General features: G+C 37.9%; 1 protein-coding gene across 3 annotated transcripts in view; it reads right to left on the bottom strand.

Annotated features, from left to right (window-relative positions):
* Window positions 1-23,349, bottom strand: part of SEMA5A (semaphorin 5A) — a 314,290-nt gene that overhangs the window by 213,980 nt on the left and 76,961 nt on the right. For all 3 annotated transcript variants that reach the window (XM_064705520.1, XM_064705522.1, XM_064705521.1), the window contains 2 exons: window positions 18,686-18,777; window positions 1,325-1,523 (listed from right to left, as the gene is read on the bottom strand). In XM_064705520.1, coding sequence (XP_064561590.1) covers window positions 1,325-1,457 — 133 coding nt within the window. In that variant the 5' untranslated portion in view covers window positions 1,458-1,523; window positions 18,686-18,777. The remainder of the gene's footprint in view (window positions 1-1,324; window positions 1,524-18,685; window positions 18,778-23,349) is intronic.

Here is a 23,349-nt window from a genome sequence, read left to right as displayed (position 1 = left end):
TCAGAATAACTCACACTTATTTAGCCCATCAATAAGGGAGTGAAAAAGGTCCCTCCTTCACAATACACTGGTGGTTTGCTGTTCTGAGGTACAGAGTTCATTCTCCAGCGTATTGAAAAACAGGACAGCTGGTACCATTACTATTATTAAACCATTAAAGTGCCAGAACAAAATAGTTCCTGGAAAAAACACAACATTATTTTCTCAAAGTTTATGAAAAGAATAGAAACAAATCTTTTTCCAATTAAAATTCAATTAATTCTATTTCATTGAAATAAAAAACTTACACATGTGCTTTCTTGAAAAAACAGGAGGAATGCAGTGTGTAATATAATACATCTTAATCCCTATATCCTCATAACTAGAAACTATTTGGAACTCCCTCTAAGTTGTGACAGTAATGGAAAATTCTCAATTCAAATAAACAAAAAAAAAAAGACACATAAGTTATAACTGCCTCAGGTTTTTACAGAAAACATCCTCCAACTATTCTTTGCTTTGTTCCAACTGTTCCTCAGCGTTCCACCCCAACACTCAGGATGACAACCACATGTATGAAGAGGCTGTCCTGGTGAAAGAAGGAACTCACGTAGCTCCAATGCAAAAAGGGCTGTATCAGGCATAAGCAGGGATAAGGAGGAATTTAGAAAGACCTTTTGGGCATGCAGGGACTACATCAGGTTAAACAAAGTTCAGAGGGAGTTACCATTTGCATGGAATGTCAAGGACAACAGGAACAGCTTCTACCACTCCAATAGTAATGGAAGTTTGAACAGGGATGAAAGGCTGAACAGGGAAAACATCTGACTTGGGCAGATCTAACCTAGTGACAGCAGAAATGGATGATCCTGAGGGGCTCAATACCTCCACTAAGATATCAAAGAAGGCATCTGCTGTTTAGCAAGAACTATCATTTGGAGAGTAAATGTTTAATACCCCTTACTCCACCTGAGCCACCAACAAGTGGAATAACACAAGGGTTGATCCTGGGACCCATCTTGTTTAACACCCTAATGAAGAAGGGGAGGCAATTGAACACAGTCCTTCATGAACTTAAGGACACACATGTAGAATTGTGCACTTGGAAAATAATAACTCCATGGGTCACCAACCTTTAAGTGATACATTCAGCTACAAATGCTGAACAAAATTTGAAAGCTTAGTTGCGTTTAATTTGCATAGAATAGAGCCCAGATTTTTAAGCAACAGCACTGAATGCACCTTTTTTCCCATGTCATTCTACATTAAAAGCAGAGGTTTCCATAAAGTGATTACACAATACTTAGCCTACTTCTGGAAAAGATTTTTGGCATTTACATCTTACCTTTGTATGCAATAATTGGGTGCTCAGCTCTGTGGCAGTGGGTATCTTCTGTTGTTGTTGACTCCAGTATTCCTAACACCCCAAGTCCTGCCAAGAGCAGTGTGAGGAAGCAGCTTCCTCTCATGGTGGTCATGCTGTCCTCCACAGCAGTCACTTCTTTTAACTGTCTACTCTTCTGGCACTCATGTGGGAAAAGCACCTGGAGAATTCAAAGAAATTTATTTAAGAACAAGAGCAAACCATAGGAAAAAATAGACAAATCTTGATGTTTAAAACAAAACAACATTGCTTCTTTTTTGTGCAGCATCTGACTACTCCAAATTATACTGTCAGCTGCTCCTCTAATCACTTCACAAACCTATCATCAGTTACCCAATTTAGGAAAATTGATCACCCAGCAGGATTAAAAAAAATCAATGTTCATTACCCCCTCTCTTTTGTTTTGTAACATGAGGGGAAAAGAATGTTCTCCAACATTTTTTTATTTTATCCTCTTAAAGAGGGCAAACATAGTTAAATCTCTCTTCCCTTCACTTGGATCCACTGCTTCTTGCCTTGCTTTCCTCAGAGATGAAGGAGTACTTTGACTTCTTGCAAGTACAAGGTAGAAGAGGAATTGCTCCCTCACATGAATGACTACTTTGAGAGAACAACAGCCCTAAAGCATGTATTTTTTGCCTATCTGTAGAGTTTGTATGGAACAGCATAGAAAGGAGTAGGACAAGATTCACCTCAATGCTCTGACACACACTTTTGCCTTACAGCAGTGAGGGTCACTGCTTCTGACACTGGCTTAGTCCTCATCCATTTCCTGACTGATGACAAGGCTGCGAATTGCAGACTCAAATGATGAAGACCCCTTTCTAGGAAAATTTAGGTATCAATGAACAATGTAATGGTTTTTGTTCTGAATCAGAAAAAAGTTGAAGGTCAACTTCCTGATTTTTTGAAACATCCAATAACCAGACCCTTATATAAGTAATAGAATATGTACAGTGTCATTATAATTTTAGATCCAACCCAGTTCCTTTCATTTCATCCCTAAAAATGTGCCAAGGAGTTACAACCTAATCATACAACCCAAAAGAAACCTTCACCACGAGCAGCTTTAGTGAGTCACACAGGCTTGCGTGCTGGTGACACACAGAAATGAGACATCACTGCCTTTCATGAGGGAAGACCAGAGATTTAAGACAGCTCCATAAAAGCAGAAATGTCATTCTGCTAATTAATGGAGACATTCAGGAAAAGAAAATCAGCAATTTTGAGTTCTAGTATGCTTGATCTCACTGAATTGTAGTGTGCTGTTTAATAAGGTGGAAACTTTCTATTTGCGTAAAATAAACATCCTAAACGCATAAAACAAAGGGCTGTTAATGAAAAAAACACTCCACAATAACAGTAGTGTGCTCTAAAAGCTACATTCAGAAAGCAGAATCGATAGTAAACACTGGTCCCTAACATTATTAGCACCAGACTTCATAAGACTAACTGCTCTTCTCTTACCACCTTATTTTGCTGCCTTTAGTATCTTTCCAGCCTAGACATGGACACTTCTAATCCTCATCCATTTAAACTAAAATAAATAGATCAAAGGCATAATACATCTGAGCAGTAAATTTAATAGTCAATTTTAGCTTCTTTGCTAAATTTTCTTAAGTTACTGGAAAAAAAAGGAGGAGAAGCTATGAGACAGATTCATATCCTTACCTTCCTAAGTAGTGTCTCATGATGCCATTTACCAATAAGAATCTGGCCCTACAAATTGTCTATGGCTTAAAACACGCAGTATCTGGTCATAGAAATTCTGGATACTAATGTCTGTAGTGCATAAAGCACTTGTTCCAATGTTTTATAGTTCATTTTCTGTAAGATTGACATTTATATGCATGATGCACTATTCTTACACAAATTCAAGTAGTTTATGAGGGTTGTAGTGTTCCTATTCCTAACTTAAAGATCATACAAATACACTACTAACAGCTACTTCTAATTCATATTTCTGTAAGATTATGTTTGTGCATTTAGGAAGCAAAATGAAGGCCTGATACCTTCATAAGGTCTCAAAAAAATGTTTTTCTTGCACATACCCCAAGACCTAGGAATATGGTAATTCCATGTTAAATCAAAAAAAAAAAAAAACCAGAAACAAAAAACCAACAAAACTTTATTTCTTTTAATTTTGAAACTCTCAAAATTAAAAGAAATAATATTAAAAAAATTAAAAGAAATACTCATAAATGTGTGACTATAATGGAAAATAATTAAACAAGAAGAAAATGAAACATTTGTACTGAAATCTCAGCCTTCTCCGTCTCTTTGGCTGTAAATGAAGCCCATAGTGTTTATGTAACCAGGCTTCCATATGCCAGCCAAGTTTCAAAAAAACCAACTCTACTCAGCAAACACAGGAAAAAGGATAATCCTGTTTCTCCAGAAAAAAAGAAAATTACCAGCACCCTTTATCCAAATATTAAATATGCACATAGGTATGGAAGACTTGGTTTCCATTACAAAAAGGATACTTAATTTCATGGGAGTAAGAGTGGTATTAGTAAGAACTAAGATTTAAATGTTAACAGGTCTGATATCTTGTATCCTGCAGGTATCAAGAGGACTTCTCCCACCTGTGCCCTGTGAGCAAAACTCAGTAGCAGTAACAAAGATTCATTCACAACACCACCTCTCCTTGGCCTCTAAATCCAAACAGCATTCTCTTTCACGACACACTACTTACATGCTATAGGTGGTCTCTGACACAGCTGTTTGCATGTTATAGTCATGCTGTGGAAGAATTTTGGGGTCAAAGACTTTTTTCCTCACTAGCTGAACTCTTCCTCACACTGCATGTATCTCACATGGCAAAAACTGAGACAGGAAACACTCTCATTTAGAATATCCAAAAACAAGGAGAAAGGAGGAGGAAGAAAGGTGTGAATACACTTCTGACCATATATCTCAGAAAAAAAGAGTAACAGCCTAAACTACTCTCTACCTCAACCTCTAGCTGTTTATGTGTATTGCACTATTTTATTAATTTAAGTATATGAATGATTTTTGATGTATTAATTTAAACACATTATTGTAGGGAACTGTGAGGTGAAGCTTACTTGCAACAACTCAGAGGAGAATCCTCAGAGGCCCTAACTGACAGAAGAACAACAAATTAAGGCAGTAGATAGAAACCTTATCACAAGTTCTTTAAGTTTCTACCCTTTCACTACACTAGTGTATGCATGGAAGGAGGAAGGAGTCTGGAAACTGCACCTAATACACTGCTAGAGTGAAAAATAATAAATGTATTTTTTAAAGATCCACAAACAAAACAAGGAAAACCAACCAACCAAAACTCTTCCCCCAAGAACCCAAAAAACCATACAACCCAAACCCTCACAAAAAATACAAATAAACCCCCTACAAAGAAGCATACACCTTCAACATACACCCATAGCATGAAGCGATGAACAGACACCTTAGAAAAGACTTCAAAACTGAATCTTTTCCCACAGAACTTGTGAAGGCTGGATTGCTCCCTTCTGTACATCCTTGAGCCAAGACCACTGCACCAGCTCCATTGCTGCCTGAGACAGCAGCTGAGTGAGCCTGTGGAACACAGACCTGAGACACTGCAACAAGTCAGAGGGCTTGAAGCAGACAAAGTAATCTTTCATGCAATCATCCCTCTCCTTACTGAAAGTGCAGCTTTCATGCCAAGAAGGGATAGGTAGCCTGAAGCAATATGACAAGACAAGACAAAGCCAAGAGAATAAACATGAAAAGATTCAACCAGTTTCCTTGCTTTCTGTATAATTTACATATGTAAGTATCTCTCAACAATGACAATAATGGTCAGGTCAAAACTCTTCAAAACATATATCCAAATAGTGACAGTGACCAGCTTTTTAACTATTGCCAAATATTTGCACATTGACCTGTCATTTGCATAACTTTTCTATCAGAGACCTTTATTCAGACTTTCAACAAATTGCATTTTACAAGTTTGCAAAACAATCTGAAGATGCAAAATGAAAAAGAAAGCAAAATAAGCAGTGCTATAAGATGCAATTTATTTCAATATATTATTTTATTCCTGTACGTAAAGAGTCTTGTGCACTTACTCTATCCCTCATTCCCTTTCTTTTGATCCAGCTTGCCTAGAAGAAATATAAAGATGAATGAGACCAATTAGGCCTCATTGATGAAAAAAAAATAACCCAGCAATTCAAGATTTTCTGTTTCAGCTGAACCAAAAAAAGAGAAAAAGTGTGCACAGCTAAGCATGCAAGGCAGGTAACTGCTACTGCTAGGTCCAAGCAGATTCATTTAAAGACTATTCCTTCCAGGCACTGAAGTCATATATATAAAGTCAAATAATCAGGATGTCAATATTTCTAGATCACTTAAAGCACACCATGTTGAAAGTACAATTTACCTCTGAATTATAAACTACATTTTCCTTTGTTCAATCAAAAGAAGTCACTGTATGCAAAAGCTGCCACACTAGCTGCAGCTCCAAAGCTAAGATGCTTTCAAAGAATTATCTTTGGTGATTCTATAAGTGACAGATTCAAACTACATTTTTAGTAAAAGAGGAAGTGAACCTACGTCAATGTAAGTGAACAAAGAGCAGGGTCTGGCATGTTTAAAAGATGCCAATTTCAGAACAGGTTCTGGGTACAGGCATTCACAAGCAGGTCTGGGGTTTCTTTACATGCACACCAGTGTTTACTCTTGCAGATGCTGCCCATGTAATTTGTTGCAGGAGACTCATTCCACTTTCTCTGGGCACTTTGCTCCACATCTTTGCAAAACAGTGAAGATTTGGAAAAAAAATTGCTCATGTGAAGTAACTACTCCAGATGACCTTTTTGTCCTAGCACAAGCCTGGGGAAAAAGTATTTAACTAATGAAACAAACTGCACATTCTGTGCGTTCATGACAACGGAATTATGAGTACAAAGAAAGATGTTGTTCCATATTGCTACTGCATACACTCTAAAATAGTAGTAATTATTTCATCTTTGGTCATGAAAATTTAATGAAAAATACCCAGTTTGTCTACTATACTGCCAGTGGTACCTTTTTTACAATTTATTAAAAGAAGAGAACACTTGCTGCTGCAAGTGACAAGAAAACAGGGAAAATTGTCGTTTCTTCACAAAAAAAATGCTGTGTTATCACTAGTAAGCATGTACACAAATAAGGAAAGAGGGCATCATGAATACCTCTGCAATGTAGCTCAGTGCCTCTTTATGTAATTCTTCTTGATTTGTTAAAGCCAAACTCCTCAAACTAATGCAAAACATTTGAGAGGAAGACTGTTAGAGAAAAGAATATATAAAAAGACTCTGTCATCACACCTACCAAAAATTTAGCTAAATTCTAAGGCAATGTGTATGCTTTCAATCCACCAGTAGTGACAAGCCCTGGAGGTCAGAAGGAAAAAGGGATGGAGGGCAGAAGCAGGCTTAAAGAGGGCTCTAAAAAAAAAAAAAAAAAAAAAAACCCACAAAAAGTCAAACAAAATGCCCCAAGAAGCTGCTTTTACTGTAGCATATACTATTTCCTGTCAAATGCACAAAAACCACAAATCTATACCTCTTTATAGTATAATTACTTTGAAATACATTCCTTACTCAGTGTACCTTTAGAAAAACAATTTGCATATAAGTCAGATACACAATTAGATCAGAGCAATAGCTCAAAGATCATCTCACTAAACACTGAGATGAGACTGGAAACTACAGATCTTCTTCAGTGAAATAATCCAGCCATACACTATCAAGCGTCATCACCGGACCCAGCAATGCAGACTGTTTACTATGCAGCAGAGTAGCATATACTAATTTGTATTTGCATAAAGTGAGAGTCAGCTTCAATTAAAAAAATGATTACTGAGTTCCTTCAACTTTTTTTTTTAAAGCTGTCATTCATTTCTGCAATGGCATGAATTTTAAGTTCTGCAAGAGGCAGACAGCCATCAGCTGTCATTGACTAGCACAGTCAAAAATCAGTCCTTGAATTCATAGTGACATTCTGCCAAAAGACAGCTAATATCTGTAGCTAGGGGTGACAAGTCATAAAACAAGAATCTGTCATCAAAGCTATTTCCCCAGCACTTCTCCCAGAGCTGGTATTTGTGATTTCAGCAAAGGAAGCACTGCTTCAAGAACACTGGCCTGAGTGAAGCCAGGAGTTTGTAACAACACCTTGGAACTCAATTATCACATTGTGGGCTCCTCTGCCTCATCAGTGGAGTGTAGAGCCAGTGGAGCTCAACTTCCTGAGCAAGCACAGGCCAACCCAGCAGGACCAGGCAAATGAGAACTACAGGCAATTTAGGATTAGAAATAAAGCCAAATCAGCACAGACTAGGCCCAAATCCCAATAAAATGTCAGCAATTTTTTTTAAATACTTTTTTTTTCCTTAGCTATGCATTAGCTCCTCAGCCTTTTTGATATCCTCCCAGGACACAGACTCCTACTTAAAGTTTCCTTCCACTCATATCTAGTACCTTGTTCCAGTCATTGAGAGAGCCTTTCCCCATGCCATGCCCAGAACATCCACTGAACTCCGATCCTTAGACTGGCCACCAGAAACGAGGCAGTAAAAGGAAGGATTCTCCACCTCGGAAAACTGAAAAGTCAGCAAAGTTTTTTCTTTTACAAAAAAATGGAAAAAATGAAATGGTAATGATTTTTTGCAAATAAAAGTCTGAAAAGTGAAAGAAGAAACAAAAGAGGTTTAACAAGGAAAAGGCATGAAGTGAAAGAAAATGATCCAGGAAAGGCCAAAAGTGTCAGCTAGACCAGGAAAAGGAAACGGAGAAGGAAAAACTGTAACAAATAAGGGATCAACACATATAGCCGTGCATTTCATCTTCTCTTTTTCTCTCTACACAACACTTGCCTGCTCCTTTTCCAGTTGGTATTATTATTGACAAACCAAACACATTTTCTTAGGGCCCAACAGACTGTCACCACCATCAGCGACATAGAACACAAGCTGTTCTGTAGGAGAAACACAGTTTCAAGTGCTGAGAGTAACAGGAGTTCAGAACAGAGTCCATACAACAGGGCTCTGCTCATTTAAAAAAAAATTACAAAGTTTCAAAATGCGGTCAGGAAGGCCTTCAGAAAACGGACCCATTGCTAGCTATAAAATATCTAGAAACTCCCATTTTGCACTGTGAAATTCAGGAACTTCCTTAACCTGAAACTGAAAAAATGTCCAGGAAAAATCCTTCTTGCTGCTTGCTGTGGTCCCACCCTCTTCCCTGAGCCATGTATTGGCTGCTCCTAAGACCAGATGCTGGGCTGGATGCCCCTCTGACCAAGCAAAGCCATGTTTCCATTTTCTGCTAAGGTCTGAGTCTTGCTTTTCTGCAAGCTTTTCAGTCACAGAGAAAGTGAATTTTGAAATTTCACCAATGAGAATTAAGAATCTATGTGGGACCAGGATCAGAACTACAAGCAAAGCTGTGACTTAATTTGCATTAACAATGTGCTGAAACTTCATTATATACAAAATACTCTTAAATTACAAAAGCTTGTGTTGAAAGCTGTCCAAAAAACTAAAAAACACCAAAAAACCCCATTTATAAACAAGGCTTGACTGAAGTAAAAGCACCAGTTCAGGACTGGGAGAAGGTCAGATCTGAAAGATGTACAAAAGTAGTTTCAAGCAAAGGCAAAGTTAATTGAAGCAGGTAAAAAAGAGGCAATAAGAAAGTAATGCAAGCTTAGCTGTTGCGTTCTATATTTATTGGGAAAAGGCAACACAGAGATTGGAGTCACATGTGTTGAATAATTAAAAAAGAAGATCATCACATCACAGATTATTGCTGTAGCCATCTGGACATAATGTTTTATATTTGTAAACTGTACTAAAAATTGTGCCAAAATTTGCACATGGATGTAAAGAGAAACCAGAAGGAAGACAGTGATATCGCAATTTCAGATAACTGGGTTTTTTCAAAAAAATTACATCCAACTTAAAAGAATTCTCTGTCATTTCATTTATCACTGTATAAAAGTACTTGACAGTACTTGGTATTTAGCTCTCATAGAAACTTTATATAATACATTTTAAATGTGCATCAGCAATCTAAAGGACAAAATTTTACTGTTAAACCAAAACTATTAATGGGTATTCTGCACATTAATACTAGGCAAATTTCCAAAATTAAGATTATATTAAAGCAGTTACTACCATAAAGAACTACTGGAAAAGTTCCAAAGTGTCATGAAATGACTACTGGACAGCCTGCTTTATTTAGATAATAAAGGCAACTTCATCTTCTTGCAGTTGGGTCAGTCCTGAAGCCCTTTGGCACAGTTTTAAAGGGCACTGGGTATTAAATACTTCTCAGCAAATGCAGGGTGGTCACAACTAAGGCAGCCAAAATACAGTGGAGGAGAGCACAATTTTTATGGCAAATCCCCTCAGCCCCATGGCCCCATCTGCAAATGCATTTCAGACTCTGAACTCCTCTCAACTCCCATGTAATTCCCAGCTTTGGATTTGTTTCTTTCCATCAACAACCAATATATTCTGCTTTCACAGCAACAGCTTAAGTGACAGCAAGGTTTAGCAGACTGATAAAGGATGAGGAGAGGTAAGGCAGCTCAGAGCTCCCACCCCACATCTCTGCTACAGAACACTCCTATTGCCCACCCATTCATTTATGTATGGTTTTTCTATCAAGGTAAGTATTCAAAACACACAGGTATCTCACCAAGCTTCTGGATTCTTTCACCAGTTCTTGGATAAGCAATAGGTTATCCAATGGGATAGGTGGCCTGAACCATCCAACAGTTCAGTCTGCACAGATTACGCAAATCAGTACAGATAATATACAATTAGTATCAGACAATGACAGAACAGTTTTGGTTAAAAGTGACCTTGAAGATCATCTTTAAGGGACATCTGGTCATGGCATCCCATGACACACAGACACCTCCCACCAGAGCAGATTGCCCAAGGGACAAGTAGGCTGCTACTTCACTTTGTAGCCTTTAACACTATCACTGCAAAGATGATGATTTATATAATTTATACATCAACAAGATTTTTATCACACACTTACGAAGATTTAACACACACATGAAAGCACTGTTCAATGTTTCCTCTAATCCCATGATTAACTCCCATGACAATAAGCAAAGGGGGTTCCACCAATCCAAATTACACTCTTCTGTATCAGACTTTGTATATAGATCTCTGATTCAGTTAGAACTGCAACAGAAAAATCAAACAGCTCCCCTCTGCATCAGTTCTGTCTTCTGAAGATGTTAATCAGAAACACAGAGAACCCTGACAAAGCTATCAGAGTCCTGGAATAAGAAGCCAGAAGGAAAAAAAATTGTTTCTGTTAGATCTTTTTGAAAGTTCATCCACATTTTTAGTTACTCACTAAATCCTGAAGTAAGATACAGATATTTTAAAGTTTCTGTGAAATATCAAGTTAATAAATCTTTTCCTGAAATAAACCACGTAAACTTAAAAACAAGAGAAGGCACAAAGATTTTCAAAGACCATTTTATATCCAGATATCCAGACCATCAGAGTTTGCAAAAATAAAAGGCCAAATTCTTTATTACTACAATGCTTATACTTAAGATCCCATATATCCACATAACAAGGTTTTACACATATGAGGAACATCCCTGCACATGCCTGAACCTTGTAAATACAAACTTGCTTATTTTTTCACTAGATCCTAAAATAGATTACAACACAAAAAAAAAAAAAAAGGAAAGAAAGAAAAAGTTCCTCTAAAGAGAATAAATCATAACTTTATTTTCTTCCTCCAAAACAATGGAACTTTAAAAATTTAAGTTCTATTTTTAAGTCTGTTTAAAAGTAGTAAACTTGACACAACAGAAATCATATACTATCTGGTGTAATGCTCTCAATGTGAAACAACAAATAAAGAGATGTCAAATAGCTGAAAATTAAATGAGGAATGAATGGCTCTTGATTTACTTGTTTCAATAAAGGAAAGCCTCTTGTGGGTTTTCTTCAGAGCATACACTGTCCTGCTCTGTGTATTTGTGTCTCAAAAATAATAATATCAATACACTCTATTTTTTTTCCCAGTCTGAAAAATCCTCTTATTTTATTTAGATTACTTTACTTTCCATGGTTTATCTAATTCTTAATGATGATGCTCCTTTTAATGATTTCCATTTACAAGCTTTCAGGAAAAAAATCTATTCCATAAAAAAATAAAAAATAAAACCAAACTAACAATGTTGTGAAAATTCAATTTCTTTAGTGACATCTATCCCAATGGTTTCTCAGTGCCTGACAGCTTTCATCAGTCAAAGACTAAATTACATGAAGTGTCACTGATGTCTCCATCATATACAAAATCACTTTGGTATCTTTGTAGCCATCATTTTTCATTTATCACTTTGGAATCTTATAAGCATACAGTATGTATGCACAGATTGCATACACTGAAACACAGATCTGACTGCTCCTTTTGAGGAATCCACACTTCAGAGACCAAACGTGTCAAGGTCACCTTCAGCCCCTAAATAGAAACACATAGGATGATTGCATCTTTGCTTAGATTTTACCAACAGTAAAGGCACAGATTCAGCTTTCTTGGGCTGGTTAGTTTGTATCCAATTTTTCTAAAACCTCCACAGCTGCTTAAAGGGAAACTTCCATGCCATCCCTTCATTTTATGCCAAGGCTGGATGATGTGCAGTTTCCAATAGTGTTGCCCGAGACTACCAAAAATATATATTATATATACACGCCCCCAAAATGTATACAGAAGGGCCTGTACCCATTTTTGTGCTCCCCTACTCCATCCACCCTCATCCTCCTAGTCTCTGCAGACCTCAGTTCTTCTCCTTTTTAAGGTAACCAAAACATGCTGTCATCAGCAGAAGAGGGTATTCATGTAAACACCAAAAAAATGCTAAAACACTACATTTCCTTTCCTGCATCTGCTTTTATTTCTTTTCTTCACCTGACAGCGGTACTAAAAATGCTCTCAAACATTAAAATCTCACAGTCTCAATCTCTTCTACTGTAAGCTTTTTGCAGTTATAGTCTTTCTCCTTTATTTACTAAGTCTCTGCATTGATGTCAATTGCACATTGCTACAGAAAGAAATGTTGTTAAATCTACTTCCAGGACAACAGCCCAAGATCAAAGCTCTTGAAGGAAAACCAAAACAAAAAAAACTAAACAAACATATGAAAAGGAATCCTTGGAGATGGTGTCTACTAATAGCACAAGGTAAAACACAAGAACAATAAAATACTTTACAAATAAAACCTTCCCCTTGGCTGTGGGTATGGTGTTGAAAATTCAGAGAAAAGTGTCACTTTATGCAGCAGTGGTGCAAATACATACAAGTATCACAGGTATGAGAAGGGTCGATGGAATTCAAAATAAAGAGCCCAGAGGGAAAATGCTCGGGATGAAATGCCTTTCCACTGGGTACCTCATGCAATAATAAAATGCCGGATTTGATCTAGAGAGGGGCAAAAAGAAAAGGGACTGGACACACAAAAAGCCTCACCCCAAAACCACATCTAACAAGGAAACTTGCATATATTGTGTACGTCCAGCCAAGTAAAAACTGGCAATTTCTGGCAGTGTTAGGAAATGTGTAACTTGAGAAGACAGACATTTAACATGAGAATGATACTCCACTTACCAAAGAGTAATACCAAACTTCCTCGCATGATGTGTTGCTACGGTCTACCCCAGCATGCTGCCTCCCAGACAGGGGGGAAGGGAGAGGATGGGACTCTCTCTGAGGTGCACATTTGGATACAGGAACAAATTCCCCCCATCCCTTCATACGTGGCCAACTTTTTCTCCTGTCACATGCCACTTTCACCATGATGCTGATGGGACAGTTGCAGAGTAATCCAGCAGAAATCCTAAATTGCTAATGTCACCATGATGCATTCTGTTTCTTTCACTACAGCCCTACCACTTTCTACAACTAATAATACAGCCACACACAAACACCTCTTTTACAGAAGAAATTTAGGGCAGAGTACATAGCTCTGCTTTTTTAAAAGACACGAACCTGTATTTATACTGTAATAAACACACCATGTAGAAAGATGTTGAAAACAGAAATTGAAACATGTTGCTTTTACTGTGAAAAATCTTTGCAAACCTTCAGTGCTCTGTAAACAATAAATAACTGAAACAGAGGTCATCTCATCAGGTTAACCATGAGCTGTGCTGCCAAGATAGAGAGTCTGCTCCAGCTAGGCTGTGCTAGCTAGTACATGGATTAACAGGGATTTCAATTTCCAGGGCTGTCAATCTTGCATGCTTTCCAGCACTGGATTTCACCACATTTTATAAAGATACAATCTGAATTCTGAGTGAAAAATAATTCAAACTGCTTCGGCGGTGTTGCCAAAAGGGCTTCCAGAGCAAACAGATTATACATATTTTAATGCACACACTGAGAGTAGAAAAATCTCTGTCATGTGAAAAAAAAAATTATAAATCCACCAAACTTGGATCAACAGCTTCAGCTCAAAAGGTCTCAAAACAGTGCCCTTTTCTACAAATTCTTATGACATTTTCAATCATCACAACAAGAGAAAGCATCCCATGAGTCTTTAGACAAATGAGAGGTATCTGGAATAATTAAAGGTAGCATCTCTATTGCAAGGAGTGTGACCTAAAGGAGGGCAGTTGTGTCAGTGGGGGGGAAGCTGAACTTTACCCCTAACTAGAATTTTAAGCATAAGAAAAAAATAGATTAAAATTATAAATCAAAGACCATTTAGTTTCACACCAGGTGTTAAAACCCTGCTTCTAGATGCCATTAATCTCAGAGATTTAACTGGCCTTAATGGGAAGAGTCTCATTCTCTGCAGCAAGAAACAAAGAGTTTTCCATTAGGCACAATGACCTCATCCATCCCTCCCTGATCCTTCCTCACCTCATATGCAGATTCAAGCACACCCCAATTCATCACTTCAGTACAAAGCTGTTTGCAGCTCAGTGATCTGCAGTTTCAGGCACAAAGTTCCCACAAGAAAATGAAGCTCCTTCAACTCTGAAATTGCTATTGCTGCTTTGAAGCAATGCAGGTTTCTTATAACAAGGAACAACTACTACTAATGAGCTTTTCATAGTTATGCTTCATTTGTTAAAATTCCACAGGTCCTCCACAAAGGGAAACCCTCATCACTACACACAGAGCCACAAGGAAGACACCAGAAGAGTCAGAAGCCCAAGAAGAAGAACTTTTCTTCATAAATGGATGAGGTGAAAGAATTAGGTGGGTGGAGAAATGGCTAACCTAAGCATTACTTTAAATTCGTAATGACTTCTGTCATATAATTCTTCTTCTTTCCCTTTTACTTGTTCTTATTCTACAATTCCTATCCATCCATATCTAACCTACACCTTTGTATCCCTTTTTCCTGCAAAAAAAATACTCTTTCCTCAGGACTGTACATTACTATTTGAAATTTTCGTGTCATTTCGGTCTTTGCAAGTCTTGGCCATGTTACTTAGAAATTCTCAGTCTCCATTTCAGCTTCTTTAGATTCATTTTTGCTACTGTTTTAACAAAATTCATTTTTTCCAAGAGCAACTAACCTCTCTGACCTAATTAAAAAAAAAAATTCCCCTTCCGAAATTTTTGATTTCAAGTCCCCTTGGAAAGCTTCCCAGAGGAAGTACACATACTGGTACAGGAAGTTGGAATACTCTTCAATACTTGCATGGATCCATCCATCTCCCATGCATAAACCACTGATAGAAAACTAAGCATACTGCTGCTTTCATTCCCAGTATCCACTCCTCTCTAAGCTCCTAAAATTCTGTTAACTCTTCAGAACTTTATTCAGTAGTTCCTCAACTTTGTTTACATATTTTCATTCAATTCCTTAAGATCAATTCACCTACTTTCCTCTAATTTTCTCCCATGACCATCTTCCTTTCAGTAACCTGATCTGTTCCAGCCATTTAAACTGCTATCATATACAATGCTGTCACTTTTAGCCTTTCCCCTTTGATCATGATAATATAACTCCAACACTTTGCTCCTCAAGTTAATTCACAAGCACAAAAGTATCTCCAAATTTATCAGCAGTTTCTCCTTCTCTTTGTACTTCCTTTAGGTTTTGTCATTTCATCTTGCTTATCTCTCCCCTTGAAGTTTACTGTCTCTACACCAAAATGGGTCTCACTAGAACTCACAGATGGAGAAAAGGTGTTCTGGGGTAATTCCTCGCTCCCTGACAGGCACTACAGACTGTACAGAGAAGAGGGTAAACAGAAAACTGAGATTTTTTGACTAAGAATTGAACTCTCAAAGAAACAGCTTGAACATATTAAAACAAATTTAATTGTAATTTATCAAGTGCCAAAACAAGATTAAAAGGATTTATCTTAAAATGAGGGAAAAGGATCCAAGCACTGTGGGAGACCTCAAATTACATAACAGCTTATGTAGTTATTACATAACTATTTTTTAAAATAGCGTTAGTGTTATAGCGTTAGTTCTGGGACTGCACCCTGCAACCTTACTGTTTATAAAACAACATTGAAGAACCACCACAGTGGGTCAGGCTGGCTGTTTAGCCTAACAGAAATGACAAAACCAACTGAGACAAAACATCCAGCCTGACCTACTAGTCTGCCTTCAGAAGCAGCTAAGAGCAGAAGTCTAGAGCAGCCACATGCAAAAATTCTCTTCCACTCTCCTCAAAACACTTCATACTTTCCCTAATTTGCAGCTCAGTAACTTTCTTACCTGGGGATAGTACCTTTGTTTATCAATTCTTTTTTTTATTTTCTTCCACCTCCTTTTCCATATTTCAGAAGCTCTTTATAACCATGCAGCACACACAGCATGTTGTGGCAAGGAATTTCAGAACTTACACACTGTGCAAAAAAAAAAAAATCCCCAAACAAAACATTTCTTTTCCTAGCTTTAAAACGGTTTCCTGTCTGTTTCAGCTCATCTCTCTTCTAATATAAAATTAGGTGGCACTGAGTATTCATTTCCCATCGACACACCTCACAGCTCCTATAATTTTACAAACACCTAGCATTAAGACCTGGTTATTCTCTCTCTTCCAGTCTGGAAATTCTCATCTAGTTAGACTAGATGAGATGTAAACATGCTCTTGCATGGAATACTGTTCCATTGATGTGTTCTGCATCCTGCTGCCCTTCTTCATTTTTGTTGCCTTTCTCTGAAACTTTTCCTATTCTACTTCACTTGTTCTGAGATAAGGAGACCAGGACAGCACACCATCTTTAAGACAAAACACTTCACAGATTTCGAAAGTGGTCTAATATTTCAATTTCTCTCCTTTTAGAGTAATTTCTGATATAAATTTGCTTCCCAATTGCTCCTAAAATATAGAGGTGATTTTTTTCAATAAATTGCTGCTTATAGTCCCAAGACCTCAAGCTAACTCAATATACTTTAACATTACTGATCCTGAATTTCTTCCATCATTTTAATGGCAGAAAATTAATTTGGCTTTACATGGTTCTTTTGTGTTTGTTTCAGTCTGCCCCTTTTATTTTTTTACCTTCTTTTGTCCCATAAAACTTAGTTTCAGAAATAAACCTTGTCACCACACTTTTGTCCCAAGTCACTTATAAATATGAAAATACCCGCGGGCACTCACAGAGCTATCTATGGGAATCCATCGGTGATTTCCAACACATTTTTCCCCTGAAGCTTTTTTCCTTACCATTTAAACAATTATTAAAACAGTTAATAAGTTAATAACACAGTTCTCCTCCTTAACTTGTGCCTGTTTAGTTCCTTTAAAAAATTTTCAAGAGAACTTTCAATATGAAATAAATTTTCATCATTTAAGTAGAGCAATACATCCAATGATGTCTTTCACCTGCATGCCAGTTGTCCCCTTCAAAGACCACAGGCCATTTCTGTGATTAGACTGCAAATCACAAAAACACCGGCTACAGAACATCTCTGGGAGTCCTCCAGTCAGACAGTCTGCCCAGCCATGAAAAGCCACACAAGATCAGGTCAACCATAGCACTGTACAACTGAGACTTGAAAGCTCTACTCAGAGAGGTGTCACCCCCCCCTCAAACCCATGTTTTATTCAGTGCTGAACTACACTCTTACAGAAAAATATTTACCTACAATGTCCAATCAGAACATTTCAATTTGCAATCTGTGTATGTTGACCTCCTGCTATTGGTTTGCCACAACTAGGAACATCGGCTCCATCATCTTTGCAAACATCCTTCAAGTAGGTGAAGGCTTATATTAACCAGTTCATCAGGTCTTAAACATCCTCTTAATTGGGCTTTTATTCACAGAAATCAATCCTTTCTCAGTATCTCCACTGTAATACTCAATGCTCTTTCTAAAAGAGAGACACGAATCTTTTTAATTAATCCACTCAGTTTAAACAGATTACCCACTGGTTTTTAGACTCCCTGAGTCCACATGAATGTTTTCTGAAACGTGGTATGAAATTAGACATCTTCAAGTATTCAACTGGTGAGACACTTAAAAGCAAGGATTTGCATATCACAGTCAGAAGCTGGTCTATTTCACTCTACCATTCCTAAAAAAAACTGGGCAGACTACATCTGGACCTGCTAAACTGAGAACATTAAATTAGTTCCAGAAAAGCAATCTTCTAAATCTGAGAAGGTTTCTCCTAACCTAAGAAGGTTTCCAAAACAGGAACCACCCCACGCTTTTCAGTGGTGAGCACATACACACAAGAATTACTCAGTTTTCTGCCATGGCTTTATCTTGGATCATTTCTGCCACAGAGTCATTACACACAGGCCACACAGAGTCTCCAGCTGGCCTCCTGCTCCTGGTGCGGTTGAAAAAAGCATTCATTAACTTTCTGTTTAGCCTGATAGGGGGATGTTTTGGTTTTATTTCCTTCTTTGAACACAGACACAGCTTTTTTTAAGATGTCCTCTTGCTTTTAATAGTCTCCTCCACCTGGTCATTTAGCTATACAGGCTTCCTTTTCCTAAGACATTTTTAGACTGATGGTTAAGTGTTTGTGTGGAGCCTCCAAAACAGCATCTTGAAATAGTGACCTTCAAACACATTACTCTTTCAGTGTCACTGTAAACAAACATCCCCATTTTTACATAGTTTCCCTTTTTGAGGTTGAGCATAATTCAAGAGAGGTAAGAAGACAGGAGAATTGCAGGTTCTTTTTCTTTCATTCCTCCCATTTCCATTTGTTGGATTTCCTTAGCTTAGGGAAAAGAGAAAGGCAGAACAACTGTAATGGTATACAAAGTCACATCACAAATCTTTTTTCCAGACATCATCTCTCCATGACATTATCATCTACTGACTGAACAAAATACAGTCTCTTACCCACCTTTTAGTCACCATCCCTCTGTAATCATGTACTGCCTCTGTTCAGCGTTTGTGCAGAGCCAAAGTGGGGTCCTGGGTCTACCTTGGAGGCTCCTAGGAGTTAAGGGAACACAGAAGAGAGATAATAGGTATTGAGGAGGCAGCTCATCAGCAATTCTCAGGCATTTATTGCAGACATAAAACATGTCTCTCAAGTCCATAAATTAGAAATGTAAGGCACTTTAACTACGCAATGTGAAGAAGAACCAAATGGAAAGAGATAGAAAAAAAATCTCATTTTTTAAAATACCCGGCAGCTTGGGATGAGAATCAGAAGAGAAATATTTGCTGCAGAATTCCAAAATCCATGAGACATGAATTTTAGAAAAATCCTTACTCTAAAATTTTGCCTTGGTGCCTTAATACCACTAAAATTAAACATGTTCAATACACAGACTAAAATTTGTCCCTGAGTAAAATCCATAACAAAATTCAGGTGGGTAAAAACTTCAGTATTCTTCCACCTTTCCATGAAACAAAGTTCAAAAGAAAAACATAGTTACTCTCTAATATCTCAAAACAATACAAAAAGCATTTTCAAGAGAGAGATGCATCATTAAGGACATTTCAAAACATTAACACATCTTGTGGAATGACAAATACAAGATAAATATTCAAAAAATTATCTTGCTTTTTTATTTATTAAACCAAAAAAAGTACTGCTAATCAATCAAGTGCTATCTCTACTTGAAACAGCAAGACAGGAATCCCATAGCAGTTTCCTGCTCTCAGCACCTCAAGAAAAAGGCACTTCACAAGAAAAAACAGTAGTCCTCTGTCCAATTAAAGCATTAATTTCCTCGATTGAGAACGTCTACAGAACAGAACAAATACACCAGCAATCAACAGCTCACCCTTGAACCTAAACAGAGACGTGAGGCAAAAAAGGAGTCATTGTTCCACTCTGTTTACTCACTTATATGAAATGACTGTACTAGATGACTGGAAGTGTTTGTGATTTTTTTCCAATGCTTTCCTGACCTATGAAAGTCTCAGGAAGCCTGCCAAATGCATAACCATAGAAATGTTTGGAAACCTCATACGAACAAGAAGAACTCTCCAGACTGGCCAACAAAGATTCAGATTTATGTTTACCACATCAAAATTTCTCAAGAATCCCATTCTCTCTATCATCAAGTACTTCAGATTACAATTTACATATTTCATCCTAAATTAGGAATTTTATCATATCATTTATATCATATGTGCACAAATACAGACCCCTCCGTGAAATTCTGTGATGTCTCTGCTGTAGAAGTTGCCAAAAACAGATTTAGATGGTGTTCTCCAAGGCACAGGGATCAAGCAAAGCTGAAGTACAGAAAGTCACTTTCAATTTCATAGTCCAAGGTAGTAGGAGAAGCTTATATTTTCAACAAGACATGGCATCACCTTTTCTTTGCCTCCCACTTTTCAGAAAGGCAAGGACAAATTTAAAACTTGGAAGAGGACCAAATTCTGCTTTTTATACTACTATGTACTAGAGAATGCTCAAACACCTCAGCACTCAAACTACCCGTCACCAGTGCATGTTGATGACAAACTACTCTGAGACATTCAGTCTGTCAAGTAATTAATTATAACTGTTACTCTGCAGCAAGTTCTACAGACAACTACAAGCAACCCATCTCCAAGATGCAGTGTGCTAGTGATTTATGTATGCACTCACTACACCAGAATGAGCAGCTGAATTATTACACTTTGAAACATTACAAAGAAGGCTGTATACCTCAATTTTTCTAAACAAGCCTAACACTACTAGTGCTTTCTATAAGCACATGAACCTGCTCACTTCATGATTCTTATTTCTACATAAACATATCAGATTTTATTTAATCAAAATAAAAGCTTGAACAAGGTTACTTTTATTCTAATCAATTACATAAACAAAACTGGAAAACAGGGTATGAATCCATCTTATTGATCTAGGAAACTATACACACACACAAAAACTAATACGTAAAAGTTTGATTTCTACAGATTCATGTTGTGCTCCCCTTACATTTCTTCATATGGCAACTCTGCAGCTCCTGTGACTGTGGAAGCACTCTCATCAAGCACAATACAGTACATGCTGTGGGCAGGATAACACCAGAAACCAGCCTGAGTATTCGCTTATTTAAGCTAAAATTAGGCGAACTCGGTCTACACAGCCTACACCAAACCAGTCTTACAGAAACTGTAAATAAAGCCACCAAAATTAGAAGTCTAACTAAAAAAAAACCCCATCAATTTTACTGGAAGGTATGCAATCATGATTTAGTTTACTTTTGCTTTGGTTTAGCATCAGTTGCTAGAGTAAAAAGTTTAGAGCGGCTTTGCTTCATGCCTCTGTCTCGCACTCTTTCCTTTCAAAATGTCTTTAGGAATGGATGAACAGTTTCAGTCTAACACAAAAACTTCTATGAAAATGGTAAGGAAAAGCAACAGACAAACTCACTTCCCAAACAGCTGTTGTACCTACTCTCAATGACAAACACAGGTACACAAGAGGGGAATTCAGCCATGGTACATTTTATCTCCCAGAAACCCACTAATTTAAAAGAATGGGGCAGCAAGGGGACTTCTGCAAACAGATAAAAATAGACATAGGTGTATACTAGGGGAAGGTTTCAAGACATCATCACAAGATTTAAAGCAAAACACATGGGAGTGCTGGTTCCTGCTGCTGATAGGATACAGCACAAAAGTCACTGGTATGAGCAAGCAGTGTGATTGAATTTGGCAGGGGCACCGCGGCGAGCACACACGCAGTTACCGCCTTTGCTCTTACATGAGTGCAGGCACTGGGCTCACCTCTGTCTGCTACACCTGAAGAGATATTTGGCTCCACATGGAACTGAGCAAAGAAACAATCACAGCATGTCTAGACACTGTGGCTCATCTGCACGCTGAGGCTTCCCACTTCTGCCGCAGCTGCACGGCACTGCTCAGGCAGCGTGCCACAGCAGAGCCTCGCCTCACCCAGACACCTGGGAGCTTCCCCAGGCACTCAGGATCTTCACACAACACCTAATGACAACCCCTGCTCACCTCACAAGACAAAAAAGGACACTGAGTGGGATAATTACATGCCAGCTCCACATCATTTCACCAGCCAGCCTTGGCTTTTACTCCACAAAGTTGACAATCTGAGTTGAGGAAGCTGCTCCAAGTGACTGTGGATGATGTCAGTGAGGCTAAAGTAGAAGTGTCAGGGACACCAGGTAGATGGGGCTTTTCCAGACTTCAGTGTTCTCACCTTCTATGCACAGGAGAACTGAACATATATAAGTAAACTTCACTTACTAATTAAAATACTACTGAACACATTATTTGCTTTTGTTGATATTTGACAAAGATAATCTTATCAAAACTGAAAAGGTATCAAAACTGAGAAAAGGAGAGGAAGACAAGAGTAAGAATAAAAGGATAAAAATATTTTCCTTCTCCTCCAAAACATGCCTGCATTATGCAAATATATCTTACTTTCAGGGATCAATCAAGGATGAATGGTTACAATCCACTACCTTGTGTTCCTTCTACAAATACTAACATTTCTCCTTATGATGTATGTTAGCAAATATTACTACTTATCTTTCTCTCTTCATGCTGAAGAGGTCCTTGCACAAGGAAAAAGATCTCATTAAATCCAGCTTATTTTCTTGACTAAAGAACGCATATAGAAAGACTGCAATTATTGAGCAGAATCTAGGCATAAGAAACATGACAGAAATAGGAATAGCCTTCTTATAAATCTGCATTTTGATTATATGCTTTCCAAATCATAATATTGGGCAGAATAAAACCAAAATAAAATTAACGTAGGGATTTTTAGGAGCGGGTAAAGCTGAACAAATTAAAAATCAAAAACATCGTTGAACATGCCCCAGCCACCTCTGCTTGAGACCACAGAACCAGCCCATACAAAATCCCAAACAGACAGACACCTGCAAACAGACGCTGCAAAGCAGAAGCTCAGTGTACAGAGTGCTACGCCTGCTTCTGCTTCATGTGCAGGTCTGGAAAACTTCCAGGTCCTGACACACGTGTCTTCTCGTTCATCTCAGAAACTACATCCAATCAAAACAAGAGCAGTACCTGGATTCTCTTAAGTTCCAGCTTTGGTCTCACCTTGCTGAGCACAAGCTCCCAGGCATTAACAACTGTGGACATGTGCGCGCACACACACACAGGCATATGCAAACCTCATGAACAGTACATGTGACTCATCCTGACTTTGTCAGGCTGACTCCACAGGCATGGTAAAGTCAAAATAACCAGAACAGACTCCTTTAGGCCAAAACAGAAGAAATGCAGAGACTGGAGTGCCAGGACAGGAATCATATTGCTAGCAGGAAAGCACAGACCAGAATATGTGAAGTCACCAGTCAGCCAGAGTTCTCTGGATGAAAGTTACAAAACAGAATGACATAACATTTATCTGGCTTTGCAGAGATTTGACTAATAATAACTCATTTAAAGCCACTGAACTTGCCCTGCTACTTGTTTAAACTCCACTGAGGTCAAAGTGACTAGACCTGTTAATGTTCATTTAGCCTTTTAACCAACCACCACAGATTTATGGTCCAAGAGCAGCAGCACTTAGTTCTTCCAAAAACCCCACCATGATCCCAAAACAGTCAT

This window comes from Zonotrichia leucophrys, chromosome 2 (assembly GCF_028769735.1).
Source record: "Zonotrichia leucophrys gambelii isolate GWCS_2022_RI chromosome 2, RI_Zleu_2.0, whole genome shotgun sequence".
Lineage (NCBI taxonomy): Eukaryota > Metazoa > Chordata > Aves > Passeriformes > Passerellidae > Zonotrichia > Zonotrichia leucophrys.
The sequence above is the reverse complement of the archived record's forward strand: the minus strand, read 5'-3'. Positions and strand labels throughout refer to the sequence as shown.